The sequence below is a fragment of the Apiospora kogelbergensis genome (genome assembly GCF_038363985.1).
Source record: "Apiospora kogelbergensis strain CBS 113332 chromosome Unknown utg000009l_segment0_segment0, whole genome shotgun sequence".
Lineage (NCBI taxonomy): Eukaryota > Fungi > Ascomycota > Sordariomycetes > Amphisphaeriales > Apiosporaceae > Apiospora > Apiospora kogelbergensis.
This window is the reverse complement of record NW_027117426.1, coordinates 844,529-863,948: the sequence shown is the minus strand read 5'-3', so window position 1 is coordinate 863,948 and position 19,420 is coordinate 844,529. Positions and strand designations below refer to the sequence as shown.

Here is a 19,420-nt window from a genome sequence, read left to right as displayed (position 1 = left end):
AGATTTGGAAAGACGAGGCTCGGTGAAGACATCGCCCCCTCGCCTGTGTCCATGTGCGTCCTGCCATTCACTTTCGAATATCTGAATCGTGGCGCGCGAGAGGCGAGATCGATCCTAGCGGGCGCAGATCAAGTCACACGCCAATGCGCGGGGAACATTGATACCAACCCGATGACGATATTCGAGAACACTGCTCGGCTGCTTTTCCAGAGTAAGCTGACTGCTCTAGTTCTGGGATAAGGGTCACTTAACTCACACGATTGAATGAATCTAGACAAAGGCTTGTCCGACGCCCAAAAATGTGACATTCCCTTTGTTTGAAAACAATGTCCGCGCTCTTAGTAGTTTACCCTGCGCACTCTGAAAGGTATTATTTAGTTCATGTTTTAATGCGTATCCATCAAGTTATAGTATAAATAAGACCGAATATCCCAAGAAGCTGGATAATGCAAGACAGAACCAACCTAGCATCTTTTATTATCAGTATTGGCTCGTTACAAGGAATACCACGTCTACAGCAATTTTAAGAATGGCCCAATCTCGATCCAGTTCGAGAGAAGCTCCCCGTGGGCGTACTCGACGTACCTCGACGAGCCGCTCTAGAGCGGCTCCTCAACAAGATGGCAAGCCGAAGAAAACAAGGTCCAGGAGTTCGTCGTTCAGAGAGCGATTCGAAGGAACGACGGTCGACAAGGCGATGTCCGGTATCACCCGTGGCATTAAGAGCCTACTTGCTTCAAAACCGTCGGCCCTCAGTGATTGTCCTAAGCATGGCGCACCCGAATGTCTTTCATGCATGTGTTCTATCGACATCAATGGTAAGGTAACCAAAGACGGGAGCAAAATCGACTTGAGGTACAAAGTAGATGAGCCTCAAGAGGTCGCAATCGACCCAAAGTTTGGTGAACAAGCTCGATTCGATCCACTCCGCGATCCGCACATGAGGTCGCGGCTCAACGCGGAGTCTGCTTACACGAACCAGGAAAAAGCCCCTGCCTCGTTCAAGACTCCCTCCAGGAGATGGTTTTCCTACTGTTCCAGCTGCAATGTTACCTTTCTAGTTGGCTTGGCGGGGAACATGGCTGCCGATGATCATCCATCTCACGTTGCGACCAACATGGGGGCCAGGTCAATATGTGCCTATGTAGACGCAACTTCCTGGGAAGACTCACAGAAAACGCTTGGGGGAAACTCTTCCGTGTTTTTCGGCCCAGGTTCCAAGTACAATGCGCTGTCTGACAATGTGTATGACTTGAAGCATCATTTGTCTATTCAGTTCGCTGCCCTGCGTCGGGCGCTACGGCTTGCCTTGACGATATTGGACCACCGACATGCTCTCGTGGAGAAGCATGGTTTGAGCAATTCGTACAAGTTCTTGTGGGAGTATTGTACTCAGTTTCGGTTTGTGGTCTTTTCGAGAATGGAAGCTGTCAATCACTGGCTCAACCTCGACCGAGCAGCCACAGGCCAAGGCCAATTGGACCCGTGGGTTGAAACCGAAGTGCTCAAGATTGACGAAGACGTCGCGAATCTTGCGGCTCAAGGCATCGAAGTTAAGATCTTCACTCTTCCAGCGTTCGAGAAGTATGAGCCTGAGTACGAGTTTTTCTATGACAGGTTCATCTAGGGGGGTGCAAGCGTGGGGGAGAGACGAGGTAAGGTCTTCATCCCCGACAAGTTGTAAGGTGGTCTGTGCAGTCTGCGCTGCCAGCCATACACCGTAGAAGCCGCCTATTGCGTGGAGTGTTGAGATCATTGGGCACGGTACGTAGAAGAATAGAAATTTGGGATCAGATAATGCGAGATTAATTGGTGTGATCATGACTGTCTGTGTTAGGTGTGTACGTGAGGGACGGTGCTTAAATGCGTCGCTTGCACAGAAGATCAAGTAAGCAGTGGCCGGGGGGCCAACACAACCCCACCTGTGCAAAAAAACCTTGGTGACGACCACATGCACACTCTTTACGAACAGTAGCATAACAACAAAAGTAGACGCGGGTAACGAGTCTCCTCGATTCAATACACACCATGGCCGAACATCCATCCTTCACCCTCGCCGGCCTATGTAAGTTGGCATAATAGTGGTAGTCCGGGGTGAACCCTCTGTTTTTTGTGCCTATCACTGACTCGTGACACAAAGTGGCTGTTGGCGGAACTATGGGCTATGTCCGCACCCAGAGCAAGCCCTCCCTTATCGCAGGCGTCGGCCTTGGAATCTCTTACGCTTACGCTGGTATGCTAACTCACCTACTCGGTACTCCTCCTCCATCATGTGGTTTACTGCTGCTGATCATACACACCCAACCAGGCTACCTCATCAAGCAAAACCGGGACTACGGCACGGAGCTCGCCCTCGGCAACTCTGCTGTCCTGACTGCATCAGCTATTCCCCGCATTATCAAGACGGGCGGCAGAGCCCCCGTGCCCCCTGACGTTGGGCGCTGCCGGCTTTCTGGCTAGTTACTACTATGCCCGTAAGGTGCAAGAGTTTAGGTACGGTGTCTAGTCTAGCCAGGGGGTTGATATCGTGGGTTACCTAGCAAAAGGGTCGACGGCGTGCAAGCTGTGTAATGTAAGATATCATGAATTGATCAATTGACCTCATTTGATGTTGCGACTGGCTAATCATCCACTGCCCGTCTTTCATGGTCACTGTGCTGATTGAAAGCCAACTCTCGTAACTGATCACTCACCTGGGTGGTGTCCTGTGAGCTCATGTCTTCAAACAGCGAAAAATCCTTTGATTTCGGAAACAAGCACATCAGGAACCTGTTCGGGTACGTAGTGCCCTGAGTCAACACTGTGGCCTCCGACGGACACATCCTCCGAAGAGACCTTCTGCCACTCCTGAAGGGCATCGAAACACTTCTCGATGATGCCATGCTGGCCCCACAGGACCTTCAACGGGCAGTTGATCCGGCTGCCCCTTTTCAGGTCCTCCCGGGCCTCCTCCAAATCAACAGTCGCCGCAGCTCTATAATCATTGCACATCGATTCTACCGTAGTCGGATCGCTTAATCCCCTGACGTACTCCTCCCAGCACTCGGGAGCAAATATGTTGATGCCGTCCCCCTGGCGCCCTCCCATGAAAGCCTCGGCGATCTTGCGCGGGTTGGCGAGCAGCATGGTCTCGGGCAGGGGCGCCGGCTGGATCAGCAAGAACCAGTGGAAGTAGCTCTTGGCGAACTCGAACGACGTCGCCTCGTACATGGCCAGCGTCGGGCAGATGTCGAGGAACATGGCGGCGCGCACCCGGTCCGGGTAGTCCACGCAGAGCTTGTGCGCGACGCGGCCGCCTCGGTCATGCCCGCAGACGAAAAACTTGTTCTTGTCAAAGCCGAGCTGCGACATCACCTCGGCGCAGTCCCGCGCCATGGCGCTCTTGGCGTAGGCCGCGACCCCCGCCGGCTTTGAGGACCGGCCGTACCCTCGCAGGTCCATCAGCACCACCGTGTAGGCCTCGGTCAGCTGGGGCGCGACGCGGTGCCAGATATGGTGTGTCTGCGGGAAGCCGTGCAGGAGTAGCAGGGGGGCTTGTTCGAGGCGGCATCGCCGCTTTTGAGACCGAATATGTCGACTCTGGGTTCGGTCTGCGTGGTGATCGTAAACGACTCGAATTTGTCCATAGTAGGCAAGATACTAGCTTGAGAGTGCAATACTTCAGTAAGTTGGGGGAATAAGTCAACCGAGGCGATCGATAGTCGGCCGCGCGAGAGCCGAGAAATATGATCGTAGGAGCCATTGATCCATATAGGTAGTCCGAGGTTCTACTGCGGGGTCCTGGGGAGATGTTAGGTGCGGGGCCGCGTGCGCCCTTGGATCATTGACGTATCCGAAGACGCTCTCCTTGGGTTCATCGCTGTGATTAAACACCAATCCGGATTCCGATGCCGGCAAATACCCAATTTCATTATGGATCCCGACAAGATCCTCAGGACGGAGCTCTTACCGGACTTGACCTGGATAGTAATCCGGCCGCAATTGAAAGTGGAGCCCGCGTGTGGGCAGTGAACATTCCGGGACGGACGCAACTCCATGGTTCGCCCAGATACACCTCACAGTGACCAGTGCCGTTGCGATGGCATACTTTCAATATTATCATATAGGCAGTATAGTAATGGTCCCCCCTAGAGCATCAAATACTATGTCAACTAATGAGCTATAGTAACAAACTCTGTATTCTCTAACATGAAGCAAGCTAGACAACATCCTACTTCAAGGCCTCTGACGAATGAACAGGTGCACCTGGCGATATGAGCGATTGGGTGTTACCCATTAGCTCTGCGTATCTGCCCCCCATCTCAGTGCTTCTCCTGGCCTGATCCAGCATTATCCCCCTTTCCACCAGCATTCTGTTGGGTTGATCCTTTGGCTGCTTGATCTGCTTTCTGCCCCGAGGCGTTGGTCTGTCTGGTTTCGTTGGGCTTCTGAACCTTAGCGGGGTCTGTCTTCTCTGATCTTAAGTCCGTACTCGTTCCGCCGACTGTCGATGAGGCGAAACGGAAACGTGCGCATACCGCGGATGCAGCTGCGTTGGGGACAGTAGTGCGGGTGGTGGCCCGTAGGGTTTGACGGATGAAGAGCATCGTGACGGGTTGTAAAGAATGAACTATTCTGATTGGTGATATGCAATGACGGGAGCAAGTCTTAAAGAAAATATATTGGGGAAAATGTATATCTCGATTATCTGCATACCTAGCAATACGCTGTTTGGGCAACTCCTTTTCCGACATATTTATTTTCATTAATAGAACGACTACATGTTGTTACGCTAGAATGATGATCTCATAATAGCGTCATGACTTAGAAATGGACAGACCGTTTGTACTAAAACAATCAATGACAGAAAGTTCAGTAAAGATCTAGTAGTGCCCAGTAGATTGACAATGAGAATTGTTTCCATGTCCTTGGAAACAAAGGCTTGAGGTGGTGATGAGAATACACAGTCAGGCTCCCAAGTAATGAGAATTAGAACTCCCTACACAATTGCGCTGTAGCAGCTGTATCAGCAGTGGGGTGGTGGGGCCATTCCGGGGCCCCGCGATTCGCTCGAGAGCCCAAGCTCCGACCTGAGGTCCTGACTTGGATTGTCGTTGATGCTTGTCCAGGCCATAGACGACCTCTGTACTGTATTTATGTATACGCGGAGGGAGATTCATAGGAGTGTTTCGAACCGTGGCGTTACTTTATGAGCGGCTGGTGCCTTCTTACTACAGCCAATGAAGCCGCGGACGCCGCCGGGAGTTCCTAGAGTCGTATCGAACCATCCGATTGTCACATGAACAACTCCCTAAACCCAAAGGCGACCGTAATCTGCAGGCAATGGCAAATCACATCCCTGGCTCTTGTACACCCAAGCCAAGCATGGAAGTAGGGGGCTGAGCAAGGCACCCTGATGGGATGACTACACCGGGAAGCCGCGGTTCCCCGCATCGCATAACTTAATGAAAGCTTAGCCGACCGTTTCTTCCAACGGTCCCAACGTGTGATCATTGCACTTCAACCTTGGTACTGCACCCGATATTCAACCATGGCGTCGGACAACCAGACAAAGCAGCAGAAGCCCGTCATCATCGTCGGCGGTGGCCTAGCCGGGTTGGTCGCCGCCTTCGAGCTGGCCGAGCGCAAGGTTCCCACCCTTATCATCGACCAGGAGAATGAGGGAAATCTCGGCGGCCAGGCCTTCTGGTCGCTCGGTGGGCTTTTCATCGTCAACTCGGCCGAACAACGCCGTACGGGCATCAAGGACTGCCGCGAGCTGGCCATGCGTGACTGGATGAGCTCGGCCCGCTTCGACCGCGAAGAGGACTTTTGGCCGCGCCGGTGGGCTAAGGCCTTCGTCGACTTCGCTACTGATGAGATGGAATCGTACGTCAAGGCTCGCGGGCTAGGCTTCATGGCTAACGTTGCCTGGGGCGAGCGCGGCGCTGGCTCTGCCGATGGCCATGGTAATTCCGTGCCCCGCTTCCACATCAGCTGGGGCACTGGTCCCGAGGTCGTACGCATCTTTGCCGAGCCCGTCAAGGAGGCAGCTAAGAAGGGCATTGTCGAGTTCAAGTTCCGGCACCAAGTGGACGAGCTGATCGTCGACGATTCGGGCCGGGCAATTGGTGTCAGAGGCAGCATTCTGGAGGAGGACGATTCGATGAGGGGTGTCAAGACGTCCAGAAAGGTCGTCGACCAATTCGAGATATACGGTTCGGCTGTGCTAGTCTCATCCGGCGGCATCGGTGGCAATGTCGATGCAGTCAAGGCTGCCTGGCCAAAGGACCGCCTTGGACCTCGCGTCCCTGAGAAATTCGTCATTGGAGTGCCTGCGCATGTTGATGGCCGCATGATTGGCATCACCGAGAAGATCGGTGGGAATGTCGTGAACCGGGATAGAATGTGGCATTACACCGAAGGACTTACAAACTGGAATCCCATTTGGCCAGGCCATGGTATCCGAGTCTTACCAGCCCCATCATCGCTCTGGCTAGATGCAACAGGAAAGCGTCTGCCTCCGTTCCTCTACCCAGGCTCCGATACGTTGGCGACACTGAAGCACATTTGCGGCACTGGCTACGACTACACTTGGTTCGTTTTGAACCAAACCATCATAGCACGCGAATTCGCCCTATCTGGCTCCGAGCAAAACTCGGATATCACCAATAAGAGTATCTGGCAGCTCCTTACTCGAATATTCGGCAAAAAGGGGACTGTTCACGTCCAGGACTTTCAGAAGCACGGCGAAGACTTCGTGGTGCGCGATAACCTGGAAGACCTGGTGGCCGGCATGAACGAGCTGGCCAAGAAGTCCGATGGGCCGCCCCTGGACTATGACCAGATCCGTGACGTGATCGAGGCCCGCGACGGCCAGGTCGACAACGCTTACTGCAAGGATGCCCAGATCATGATGATCCGCAACGCCCGCCTCTACTACCCCGACAAGATCAGCCGCGTCGCGCCGCCGCACAAGCTCCTGGACAAGCGGTACGGCCCGCTGATCGCGGTGCGCATGAACCTGCTGACGCGCAAGACGCTGGGCGGGCTCGAGACCAACCTGAGCAGCAACGTCATGCGCGCGAACGGGGAGACCTTCCCCGGCCTCTACGCGGCGGGCGAGGTCGCTGGCTTTGGCGGCGGCGGCGTGCATGGGTACAGCTCGCTCGAGGGCACCTTCGTCGGCGGCTGCATCTTCACGGGTAGAGTGGCTGGCCGCGCTATGGCTGATGAAGTGCTTGGGAAACCTGCTGCGGCGATGTTATAATGTCGTTCTATCTGGTGCATTCTACGACGGCAGTCTGAGTTTAGGTTGCATTTCTAGGTAATCTCATAGCATATTCTGCATTTTGAGAACTTTCCATTGAGCGTTAACTTTCGAATCAGAAGTCGCCAATAGTGTTTTCCTCCCCGGCCTTCTTGGCTTAGGCAATTGTCGTTTTTGCTAGGGGTCCGCTGTATTGCTGTTTTTTATAGACTTCGTTTTCGAAAGACATCGACGAGCCTCGTATATTCATCCTGAACCGAATTAACACTCAATATGATACGCCGTGGTAGGAATGAACCCGAAGCTTGCGAGGTCCGTGAACCAAACCTCGGGAGAAGTCTCGTCTTATGAGAAAAACATGAATATGTGATCAAAGACAAAGCTCAAGCCTCAAGGCTTAAAGAAGCTGATATGAACCACCAACCGCATGGGCTCTGTCAGCCTAGCTATCTATCATATTTCCGAGGTCATGCATGCGGTGTCGTTGCACCCGGTGATTAAATACGGCAGTCGACAGTATGAACATACCAAGTAACCTAGGTGCTGGATTGAGGTCGCTAATGCAATAGTGATTCTATCGTACGGAACTAGTACTCCGATAACTCGGCTTTTTCAACAACAGCTGAAGCAACAGCAATTGGCGCTTTGACGGAGTGGTTAACGTGATTGACTCGAACCTCATCAGGCGATATCAATTTCCTTCGGGAGCGCAGGTTCGAATCCTGCAGGCGTCGCATTAACTTTTTGAGGTTTTCGCTGTTCTTTTGCTCTTGGATTGATCACTATCTTCCCGAAATGCAATTAGTGACTGCATGTTTTCTTTTAAATACACCATTGTAGTGGTTTCTATATTGAACATGATATAGCTAGTAAAGACTCGCTTCCTTTGCTCAATTTTCACCATCATTATGTTCGTATCTGCGATACCTAGTTTCGGCTTTTACAGGCGTATAGTGCTACTGGTGGGTACTGGGGGAAAGCCTTTTTAGGCTTGCTTACTGCAGCAGCCAGTGAAAATGGCGGGTTTGGACTCGGCCAGGTCAGGCCAGGACCGTCAGATTTGCCCCGCCAAGATTAATCATTGGTCCGGCAGACAGCGATTGCGCGAGTGACTCTTCGCCTTCCTTATCCCCCCTCTAAACCTCCATCACTACAACTCCTCTGGGGTCCATCCATCACTGGACCCCTTCATGATCGACCTCGACTTGAATTGCCACTTCATACCAGCTACTACGACCTCTTTTCCTTTTCACCCGTGTTTTTCATTTCTGTCGTATGTTGTTGAATCTTCGTGTTTGATCTTTGGGTTCGGTCGACCACTCCGATCTCGACCTTGCTAGGCTATCATCCTCGGTACCGGACGGTGACATCAGTCATCGCTTCACTTATCAGCCTTGACGATTCGTTCCACAGCATTGTCTCCCAGGCAAACCCCGACGATAGCCATACTGCCTCCGAGGTAACCATGAACTCGAATTCACTAAACTTGGGAGGCAAATCCCTATCGGCATCGGCTTCCAGCTTCAACTACACCCCTTCGCAGCCCGTCTCGGTACCCTCTCCAAGCCACGAGTCGAACGTCCGGCGATCGGCATCATCCAACCCTTCCACCTCAACAGCTGCACCACGCAAAAGCCAGGCTGCCCGAAAGCAGCACAGAGAAAAGAGGAGGCCCATGAGGGAAAGCCGCCTGGACAACGACGATGAGATGGATGAACTTGTGAGCTCCCCCGTCTTGTTACTGTAGCATGTTATCGGTGGCGACAACCTATGCATCTCGTTTCTTTGGCACTCGATGATTATCGGGCTACATGATATAACTGTTGTCGCGTTCGAGCGGGCACTACGAATGTCCAAACATACCACTGACACTGCATCAGAGAGCAGTCCGTAATGCATCAAGTCGAAGAGGCCAGACGTCCATCACCCATCTCCTCAACTTCTCGGCTCCTACCCGGTCCTATCTCGAACAGGGCTACGGACATGGCCATGGCAGATCCTCTCGCCGCCATGCGACGTGGGGCCCGGGCTCCGGCTACCACCCCGTCGACAAGGCCAAATTTGTACACGCCAACTACCGATTTGTAGTCTCGCCCAATGGCAACTATACCGCCCAGGCAAGCGACGCGAATAAGCATGTTGACTGGTCCGACGTACTCCAAGTACTGGCTTCAACCGAATCACAATCTACGTCATGTCCCATTTGTCTCTCGGAACCAGTGGCGCCCCGCATGGCGCGATGCGGACACATTTTCTGTCTTCCGTGCCTGTTAAGGTTTATGAACTCGACAAGCGAAGAAGAGCCCAGCTCGAGGAAAGAGGCACGATGGAAGAAGTGCCCTATTTGCGAAGACTCTTTCAAAATGGCAGAAACTCGACCTGTTCGCTTCTATGCAGGCCAAGAAAATCCACTGCCGCGACCTGGGGAAGATGTCGTTTTGCGACTGATGATGAGAGAAACAGGCTCGACTCTGGCTTTGCCCCGGGAAGGGGGCCCGGATGTGATGAATGTTGGTGAGGATGTGCCATGGCATTTCGCGGCCAACGTTCTAGACTATGCCCACATCATGAAGGGGACAAACGACTATGTGGCTGAGCAATACGATCGTGAGGTGGACGATTTGCGCAGACAGGCGAGCGAGGACGAGCATCAATTCGGCACCGAAGATGGCGATTGGACGATAAAAGCAGTTCGAGCCATCACTACAGCAAAGGATCAAATCAAGGAGCAAAGCAACAAGGTTGGTGACGAGAAGGCCTCTGATCCATTGGCGCATGGATTGCCCGCGAAGGTGCAGGCCAAACAACCCGTCACTGGACCTACATTCTTCTTCTATACAGCTCCGCCTCACCTGTATCTGTCGCCGCTGGACATCCGCATTCTGAAGACTAAATTTGGCGATTTCTCAAATTTCCCTTCAACGCTGTTGCCGCGGGTAGAGCATATATCGGCCGGCCATGTGGTAGATGACACTATGCGAAAGCGAGCCAAGTATCTTGGTCACTTACCATCTGGATGTGTGGTCAGCTTTCTCGAGTGCGATTGGACCGACATAGTCCCAGCAGAGGTTCTCGATTCGTTTTCAGGCGACCTAGAACGCCGCCGCAAGGCCCATCGGGACAAGGCAGCGCAAGAAGAACGCGAACGTATCCAGGCCGAGCGTCAAGAAGCTGCCGCCATCGGTCGGACTGCTCGCAGACACTTCGACGAGTCCCATGTGGATACCTTCGAGTCGGGCCCCGCGGTCAATATAGATGACTTCCAGCCTCTCGCACCAGCCCCAGGCTCGACGCCGCCCAATCCGCGGCTTGGGTTTGACCAGTTATCTGACATGTCCACAAGTCCCTCAACATCCAAGACTGTGTGGGGAACACGGGTTCTTGCAGCATCGCCCGGCCTCGACCCTGTTTCGGAAGGCAACGCAGACGACGGCTGGCTTAAGGCAGATGATTACCTTGAGCAAGCTGATATCGATATGCAAATGAAGGCCTTTGCCCTGGAAGACCCTCATGCTGGTCCCAGCAATAGCAATACTGGGGGTGCTACTCCGAGCGGCGGCGGGGGCGGCGCAAAGAAGAAGAAGAAACAGAAGATTACACTGATGTCCACCGGCGGTAGGCGTGGAAACTAGACCAGACCAGAAGCATAGAAAGCGATTTGAAATTTGGGAGTCATAGGGATCCAGTGTCTGGGCGCTATACACACATTGTTATTGGGACGGATATCGAATACAAATCAAGATTATAACCTGCTCGAGTGATATGCCGAAGTCTGTGAGTGGCCCTTCGGACATAGGGGCTCCCTTGGCGGTTGGCGCATGATGTCCGGTATTGGATGCGCCGCCAAGTATGTTATATACAATCCAGAACACAGAACCCGGATCTTTCCTGTCAGTTGTCAACATATGATACAGGAATGTAGCATTGGTAAATACCAAAAAGGGCCATACTTGTTCTAGTGCTGGAAGCGAGCATCCCTCAAGACAATGTCACCCACCTCATGACATGAACTGTTGATCCGAAGTGGTCGGCGCTGGGCATTCTTGGGCCCCTGAACAAAGTCATGGGTTCCTTCACTAAGAGCCTGGGCAGAGGGAGACGGCCCGTTGCTTGAAACGAACAAGTGGAGGGAGAGTGGATGAACACCCTATCGATTCAGAGATGCATCGACTATTAGCCTTGTTTTTTGCATTGCGCTAAAAGTTCCTTGGTCGGTCTTTACTTTGCTCTTGGCCATGACTCGCAGGGCACCAACAGGTACGGGCTTGCTTTTGCTCGATTGCAAGATCCGAACTGGAGAAGGGCGTTGCAAAGTTGGTCCCACACGCCGGGTACTTGCCTACTCGCCTACTCTGCGTGTTCGGACGGGCACGGCAGACGTGGCCATGTGGTAGTCACCGTATTCCCCCCGACGCGGTACTCGATCCCTCTATTGAAGTTATATTCAGCAGGCCTCCGAAAATGGACCACAATGCGAAAGAAGTAATTACTATTAAAGGAGATTAGAAAAAGTATAAACACGCATAATTATCATCCGTCTTATAGCGTCAGCTATGTCCACAGGGAATTACTGAACATACACACAGCGTGGGAGCCCGAGGTGTCGGCCGACCGAACTCTTCCCTCTCACGGATGAGCACTAGACTGACTACGTGCATATTAGCACTACGACATGCATGGTGTGTAAGTTTCCAGAAAATTAAAAATGGAAACCAAATTCTGCTCGCTGCTGCCGGAAGGAAGGATCGAGTGAAATTGACAAAGGAAACGAGAGGCCCTCCTAAGCAGCCGGTCGGACTGACCGCTTGATCTCGACATACATACTCGGTCCCTCGAGTGGGATTGGAGTATTCCTGGAGCGAGTCAAACAGCCCAACTTGGCGCAACCCCTTCGAATCGCCCTGATCGGATTCATCGCGATGGCATCGCTTTGCGAGGGGTGTAGAAGATGGGGTATCTTTTTTCTGTTCTACTAATAGACACCGGCTTCGCATCACGAGACTTGTGACGGCTGGCGCATTTGGGGTGGCACCCAGCCCTTGCGTTCGTTACATCGATCATCACGAGCCTTGCGTCCAGCTAGACAATTGCTCCCCGCATTTGCATGGCGCCCTCGCGGCACTGGCTGAAGAGGGGCCGAGGGGAGGGGCCTAAAAACTACGGGAGGCTTGGAGGGGTGCATGCCAAGATCCAAAGTTTCCGCGGCCGGTTGGAGATCGCCTCTGCTTCCACTCAAGGTTCCCCGCAGACGAGCGAGGGAGAAGCAACGCCCAGACGAGACAGCCGACTTCCAGTTGTCCACCTCCCACTCCCTTCGATAGTCCGGATTCCCGCGAGGGCAGAGTCGGGCCTTGGCTGTTCAACGCCTGTTGACCTCGTGATGGGATGGGCATCATCATGTCATTTCCTCGATCGCATCACCCCAACAACCCATGGATAGATTTGTCTCACTGGTCCAAGCAGCAGCAACTTCGTTCTACATGTGCCAGATGGCATTCTAAATTGCTTACTCCACATGTTCTCCAGCACGACACATCGTCCGTCATTGGTGCCAGCAATCTGCCAGCAGGTTTTCTGATGCCCTCCATCAGATGGAAAGCCGAACGTCATGTCTCCTCCGGCCCATTCGTCGGTTTCCCCTCAATCCTCTGCCGAGTCGCCAAATGGCGATGATCATCTGCCAGCCTGTCAGCCTGCCAATTGCTAGGGCCCAGGACCGGCACAGCCCGGGGTGCCGGTTGACCAAGTTACAAGTGACAAGTTACAACGCCGGGACACACCTATGCTGTTGCCTGCTGTGTGCCATCCGTCCTATTGAGATATCATATCTTGGCTGATTCACCGAGCCACATGACGGCAGCGAGCACGGCCATGCGCAAATTGAGATATGCAGAATTAATGAAAGCATACGTCTTTTGTTTGTTTGTTTGTTTTGTTTTGTTCTTGCCAATTGAGCGGTGAGCTTTCTTTCATGCTTCTCGAGTTTCTGGTTCCTCTTGACTGCTGGTTTTGCTCTCGTTAATTTACGTTCTTCACATAAGCAGCGAGGGTCCTACTACTACTACTACTACTACTACTACTATTACTACTACCACTACCACTACTACAGTAAACTCTCCTAGGGCGACCCTGTCTGTAGGGTCGAGGCTTGGAATCGGCTTACAGCCAGTCAGTCGTCCAGTCACATAGACAATCTCCCACTGCCCGCAATAGAGAGCCACAAGTAAGGCTTTGCTGGGTTTAGTCGTTCCGGCAAACTGCAATCCAGACTCGCAACACGACAGACATGAGAAATCCACCGCATTGGCGCAAAGCTACCCTCGAGCTGGGTCAAGTCTTCCTAGGTTGACGGTGATTCGGTGACATCCCTAGCCTGCCTTGGCTAGTCGCCTCGCTTGCATTAGCCACCCATGTCCTACGTCAATCACTCCAGATATCCCTAGCACGCGGCGATGTAAGTCAATCTTAGAGAGTCAATGCCTCCCCAGCTACTGCCCAGCAAATCCCGTGGGGGAGCTACTACGTTACACACCCACGAGATGAGCCGATACCAAGGTACTCTTCGCATCGTCGATACCTTGATCCCTCCGTAATTGGGCGGTCCCTGTAAGTCCAGGGATACATCGGTGGGACTTCGTCTGGGATCCGGGCGCCACCCGTAGTATGCTGCTGCATGTACTTTGCTTTCTCACCCGCCGCGGTACTCGTCCAACTCGATGTCAGTTATTGCAAGTCACTAGTCGAGCAACTGACCCACGCATACTCTTGCGTCTGCAGTCTGACTGCACCGCTCTTTCGATTTCCGCTTGGCCTTAGTGGACAGCCCTTAGGCACGACGCCTTCCAGGGAACCGAGGATGGTATCGGAATTAGGAAGGTCGGAAACCGGCTCGACGACTATTGGAGAATCGAGAATGCTAGGGCACACCGGCAAGCAAGCCTCGTGCGAGAAATGACCGATCAGCCTGAGTCTGGGGTCTATATAACATGAGCCGTCTGTCCCCGTCCTGAACCACCGTTGGCGGCCTTGCGTTACGGGATCTTGAGAACCTTTTCCAATAATAACCTTGGGTCAAGCCTCTGCTCTCCTTCCCCCTTCCCACCCCACCCAACTCGTGTCATCTGTAAGACCACATCCAGTGGAGAAGGATAAGCTCTCAGCTTGTTTGGACTGTGATCTTCTGACGCCAAGATGCATATCCGTGGGCAAGTTATCTTCGGCGTGTTCGCCGCCGTGTCCCACGTCCTCGGTTACGAGGTGAAAACGCCTCCTCTTGACACGGAATGGACGTACAAGGTCGGCACGAACCCATGGCCTGAGTACCCACGGCCACTCCTCCAGCGCCCGCAATGGCAGAACCTCAACGGCATCTGGAAGTACAGACGAGCCGCAGCGGCCGAGGCCAGCATGGCGCCCATGAACGAAGTGAGTGCCTATGAGTCGGAGTCGCACCGGCTCTAGATACCGTTTGGATGGCCGGTCGTTGACTAACCAACTTTACTCTTAGTCCTTTGCGAACGCGGCAGACGTTCTCGTCCCATCTTGCCTGGAGAGTGGGCTTTCGGGGGTTCAGGACATCAACGTGACGCACGCTTGGTTAACGCGAGACTTTACCGTCCCGCGTGACTGGGCCCGGACGGGGCGCCGCCTCATGCTCAATTTCGAGGCCGTGGATTATGAAGCGACAGTCTTCGTCAACGGCCGAAAGGCCGGGTTCCACAGGGGTGGTTACTGGCATTTCAACTTTGACGTGACCGATTTCGTCAAAACTAATGGTACTAACAAGCTGTACGTACAACTTCTTATTCCCCCTCCTTTCCGGGGTGAGGCTCCGTATGTGTACCCTGACTGACCTTTATCGCCTCGTGATAGACACGTGTTTGTCTTCGACCCAACGGATTCCATGGGTTATAACATGCCCATGGGCAAACAACGTACCAACCCATCTCACATCTTCTACCGAAGCTGCACAGGCATCTGGCAGACAGTATGGATGGAGTCGGTGCCCCAAAACTACATCCAAAAAGCTGGATATCTCAGCGGATATGGATGGCAAGGGTAAGTCGGGGCAAGGAGAAGGACTGCGGTCCATGAAGCATCGCGCTTCAGTGTAACCGGAGCATTAACTAACAGCCATACAGTCAAGATGCAAGTCGCGACATCGGGTGGGAACGATACGCTAAGCATTTCGGTTGTCGGGGAAGAGGGTGTGTCTATCAAGTCGCACGAGGCCTCCACCAATGGACTCATTGAGTTCGTGGTCGATTCGCCGAAGCTGTGGTCTCCCGACTCACCGAATCTGTACAACCTGAGCATCAAGTTGGGCGTGAGTACTACCCGACCCAGGACGTCCGAAAGACGGTCACTAACGGTGATATTTCAATAGGATGATGAAGTGACAAGCTACACCGGTTTCAGGACAGTCTCGTCCGGTGAAGTCAACGGCATCAAGCGGCCACTTATCAACGGCAAATTCTTCTTCCACTTTGGTACGCTCGACCAAGGCTATTGGCCCGATGGCCTGCACACTCCTCCGAGCCGCGAGGCCATGGTCTACGATCTCGAGGTATTGAAGAGTCTGGGTCTCAACATGGTGCGAAAGCATGTAAGTTCAACTGGGCACCTCTTCTGCCACGGCACGCAATTTGTCAGCACCAAGAAACTAATTGGGCAATTGAACATAGATCAAAGTCGAGCCTGCTCTGTTCTACCAAGCCTGCGACCAAATGGGTTTGCTTGTCATCCAGGACATGCCGGCCATGGTTGACGGCGACCGAAAGCCGGACGCAGCACAGCAGGCCGAGTTCGAGCGCCAATACGAGATCATGATTGAACAGCACAAGAGCTATCCCAGCATCTACACATGGGTACGTTCCAGCCGGCGGGATTCCAATGAATCCTTCTGCGATCCTTCCAGTCCTTTCAATTACACATCCCCGCTGACAGTCGACTCGCTTCCTTTTGCGTTTTAGGTCGTCTACAATGAAGGCTGGGGTCAAATCACCCAAGGTTACTACCCCGAATTCGATCTGACCGCCCGCACCAAGGAGATGGATCCTACCCGGCTCGTCGACTCGACCTCGGGCTGGAACGACCACGGGGCCGGCGACTTCCACGACAACCACCACTACGCCAACCCGCAATGCGGCTCTCCGTTTTACTCAATCCTGTCGACTCCCCACGACCCCAAGCGCATCGCCATCCAAGGCGAGTTTGGCGGCATTGGCCACAATGTTTCCGCAGAGAAGTAAGTCTTGGCAGCCGCTCTTTATTCTCACCTGCGTCAATCGCATTCAAAAACCACACCCCTCCCTATGAATACCGATTGCTAATATCGTCGCCCCCCGGCACCAGTCTCTGGAAAGTGGAGCAAGCCATCAACCAAATCAACCAGACCTATGAGATCGACACCGATCTCGAGGCATACAACTACCGCGGCCACCTCCTTTTGACCGAGCTCAAGGAGCAGATCGAACGGTACGCCTGCAGCGGCGCCGTCTGGACCCAGACGACCGACGTCGAGGGCGAAGTCAATGGATGTAAGTTAACAGGATCTCAGCGAACCCTCTCTCCTTTCCTCCTCACCCCCATAAATTCGGCAATGGCATTACTGACCTTGGCGGTAATCCAGTTTTGACTTATGATCGTCGTATTCTGCGACTGAAGGTAGACCAGTGGAAGGCGGATATTCAGGCCCTCTACGATGCGGCCCAGGGGCGGACTGGCCAGTACAAGGGACAAAAGGCCTTCATGGCTTAGGTGACATCTGCCTTTTTATATACTACGAACATGACGTTTACGACCAATTTTGAATATTCTATCGTTTAAGCCGACTATATACCTTGATAGAAATACTATTATCTATATTTGTCAAAACTAACTATATATAAACGTATCCCAGTATTCTGCCTAAATATTTAGTAAAGCGCAGTTGGCTATAAGAGGTGTGCTCGCAGGATACGGCCCAATAGGCTTGCGTAAGATACTTGTATAATCTGATGATATTTGTGGTATATTCTCGATGACGCTTCCTTGGGAGTATTAAATGCTTCAGCATCTGGATGATAGAAGTGATGTAAGGGGACTCAACAAAATCTCTCAGTCCACCAAAGCAATGCGTCCTATTCTACGCGCAGGGCTTTGAGATGCCGCACCAGGGTGATGTATAGTGACTATGAGCCTATGCGTCTCTACCCACCTTGAGAGAAAAGAAGTATAGCGTATTGCATACACCACTTCATGACTCTTAATATTTATTTTCTGTTCTTCGGTTCAATGTCAATGCATGAGATGACTCTTAATATGATTTACAAAAAAGTCATCTTGCTGAAGATATAATGGCATTGTTTAGTTCACCCTGAACCAACTCGTAGAGTCATTGTATAATACTGTTTTCAGGCGATTTGGCTAATATTTACCATGTAGACAAATATGGCACATGAACTATCGCTTGTATTATTTGTTTTACGAACTGAATATACCACGGCATTGTTTTATTCATATTTTGGCATTTGTAGTTCGTATCTAACTCAAGCTATACAAGCAATGCAACAACAATGCCAGCCAACCACTCTCTTCTTCTATTTCCATCAATTTGAGGCCTGCCTCGTTGTCGTCGTCCGATAATCCAGTGCTCTCCATGCACTTGCCTTGGTATTTCTAGCTAGTTCACTTCTTTCCAAAGCGATACTTTGCGTGCGCAACAACTCTGTCCTCGTCCCAGACGCACGTGACGCTGGGGTGCGCGATGGTGGCCCTGGCCCACTTGTCGAAGTTAGGCGCCTTCGCGGCTAGGTCTTCACCCACGCTGGCTGGGAGCAGGCCGTGCTTGATGAAGGCGTAGAGGCGGAGGAGGAAAGAACCGGTTTGGACCTGTATTTTGGGGGGAGAGAGGTTGAGAAACGGGGACAGGCAGATACCCAGAAGAGCGTGGGGATTTTCAACGACATACCTCAGCCAGCGTCAGCTTCGTGCTCCCCGAAGAAAGGCGCCGCATCCCCGAGCAGCGGCTCGAGCTCCTTGACGACGGCGGCGACGAAGTCGGCGGCGGGCTCCTGCTGGGCGGCGGGCCCGTCGCCGTACGCGGCGACGGCCTTCTGGACGTGGGCGACGGCCTTGGTGAAGTAGGCGTCGACGAAGAAGGCGACGCGGGCGCGCAGGAGCGGGCCGTCGGGGTCGGTGGAGGCGGGCGCCAGGCCGGCGGCCGGGTAGGCGTCGGCCAGGAAGGCGGCGACGATGCCCGACTCGGTGATGACCTGGCCGTCGAACTCGAGCGCCGGCACCAGGCCCCGCGGGTTCACGCGCAGGTACTCGCGCGTCCGCGGCACGCTGAGGTCGATGATCTCCTCGCCGAACGGGACGTTGAGCTCGGCGAGGGCGATGTGCGCGCGGTGGGCCCCTGTTTCGTCGCGGGACGGGCCATCCCCGAATGTCAGTCGCCTGAGGCCTTGCGCATCTCATGTGCTTCTTCTCCGCGGGGCAATCTTACAGGGGCATCCATGGTTGGTATACAACTTGATCTTGTGAGCTGGGGTGGCCATTGTGATGGAACAGACAAGTGCAACGCTTTCAATGCCAGCAAGTCTATAAGTTGCGATGTGGGGGTTTGGGCAGCTTCAGATTGGAGGACCCCGTGCTGAGAAAGATGCGATAGATCGGACGTTAAATAAGTGACAGTGACAGCATGCAACAAACAGTGCGGGGTACTCCATGGCGACATCCAAGGTGGGATTGCACATCAGTTCCATAACTTCCGGCGGATCGCTCGAGCATTGGCTGGTAGCGAAACAGGTTCTACAGGTGGATGTGCTGTGCTGTTGGATGGCCCATGGCCTGCAGCATTCCTTCCTTCTTCTCCCCTCACTCCGCACTATCCGGTATTGTGCCAGCCTGACAAATCAGCGCCATGTTGGCTTGGCCGGTCCTCCAGGTTGCGCCACCACGGCATTTGTCATAGAGTGCCCCGAGTGCTTCATCAGCAAGATGACGACGCTGTTGTGAACCATCAACCTCACCAGAATAACCGCCTTCCCCGTAATTCTTGAGTCTGAATAAACATTTGGATGACGCTTTCCTATCTTGAATACCATATGGGCATCTCGACATGATAAGACTTCCTCTGCCGAACCAGGTGAACCAATTCTCAGCGCCGTGGAGTGATGCACCGCACAT

At 53.1% G+C, this 19,420-nt stretch overlaps 8 protein-coding genes across 8 annotated transcripts; 5 read left to right on the top strand and 3 right to left on the bottom strand.

Moving 5' to 3' along the window:
- Positions 1-529: 529 nt before the first annotated feature.
- Positions 530-1,627, top strand: PG998_013350 (uncharacterized protein; the record flags this gene model as incomplete). Its single annotated transcript, XM_066880166.1, has 1 exon — positions 530-1,627. The coding sequence occupies one exon, from the start codon at positions 530-532 to the stop codon at positions 1,625-1,627; it is 1,098 nt and encodes a 365-aa protein (XP_066724305.1).
- Positions 1,628-2,028: 401 nt separating this feature from the next.
- Positions 2,029-2,460, top strand: PG998_013349 (uncharacterized protein; the record flags this gene model as incomplete). The annotated part of the gene is made up of 3 exons (XM_066880165.1): positions 2,029-2,065; positions 2,141-2,254; positions 2,309-2,460. 3 exons carry the CDS (start codon positions 2,029-2,031, stop codon positions 2,458-2,460), a joined length of 303 nt encoding a protein of 100 aa, XP_066724304.1.
- Positions 2,461-2,721: 261 nt separating this feature from the next.
- PG998_013348 (uncharacterized protein) lies at positions 2,722-3,626 on the bottom strand (the record flags this gene model as incomplete). The annotated part of the gene is made up of 2 exons (XM_066880164.1): positions 2,722-3,555; positions 3,579-3,626. The coding sequence occupies 2 exons, from the start codon at positions 3,624-3,626 to the stop codon at positions 2,722-2,724; spliced, it is 882 nt and encodes a 293-aa protein (XP_066724303.1).
- A 675-nt stretch (positions 3,627-4,301) lies between these two features.
- Positions 4,302-4,586, bottom strand: PG998_013347 (uncharacterized protein; the record flags this gene model as incomplete). Its single annotated transcript, XM_066880163.1, has 1 exon — positions 4,302-4,586. The coding sequence occupies one exon, from the start codon at positions 4,584-4,586 to the stop codon at positions 4,302-4,304; it is 285 nt and encodes a 94-aa protein (XP_066724302.1).
- Positions 4,587-5,530: 944 nt separating this feature from the next.
- On the top strand, positions 5,531-7,249 carry PG998_013346 (KsdD-like steroid dehydrogenase; the record flags this gene model as incomplete). Its single annotated transcript, XM_066880162.1, has 1 exon — positions 5,531-7,249. One exon carries the CDS (start codon positions 5,531-5,533, stop codon positions 7,247-7,249), a length of 1,719 nt encoding a protein of 572 aa, XP_066724301.1.
- A 1,465-nt stretch (positions 7,250-8,714) lies between these two features.
- On the top strand, positions 8,715-10,881 carry PG998_013345 (uncharacterized protein; the record flags this gene model as incomplete). Its single annotated transcript, XM_066880161.1, has 2 exons — positions 8,715-8,969; positions 9,130-10,881. The coding sequence occupies 2 exons, from the start codon at positions 8,715-8,717 to the stop codon at positions 10,879-10,881; spliced, it is 2,007 nt and encodes a 668-aa protein (XP_066724300.1).
- Positions 10,882-14,440: 3,559 nt separating this feature from the next.
- PG998_013344 (CAZyme family GH2) lies at positions 14,441-17,008 on the top strand (the record flags this gene model as incomplete). The annotated part of the gene is made up of 9 exons (XM_066880160.1): positions 14,441-14,674; positions 14,757-15,037; positions 15,122-15,307; positions 15,383-15,575; positions 15,636-15,854; positions 15,934-16,116; positions 16,222-16,496; positions 16,604-16,788; positions 16,881-17,008. 9 exons carry the CDS (start codon positions 14,441-14,443, stop codon positions 17,006-17,008), a joined length of 1,884 nt encoding a protein of 627 aa, XP_066724299.1.
- Positions 17,009-17,917: 909 nt separating this feature from the next.
- Positions 17,918-18,789, bottom strand: PG998_013343 (glutathione S-transferase; the record flags this gene model as incomplete). Its single annotated transcript, XM_066880159.1, has 3 exons — positions 17,918-18,121; positions 18,211-18,647; positions 18,738-18,789. The coding sequence occupies 3 exons, from the start codon at positions 18,787-18,789 to the stop codon at positions 17,918-17,920; spliced, it is 693 nt and encodes a 230-aa protein (XP_066724298.1).
- Positions 18,790-19,420: the final 631 nt, after the last annotated feature.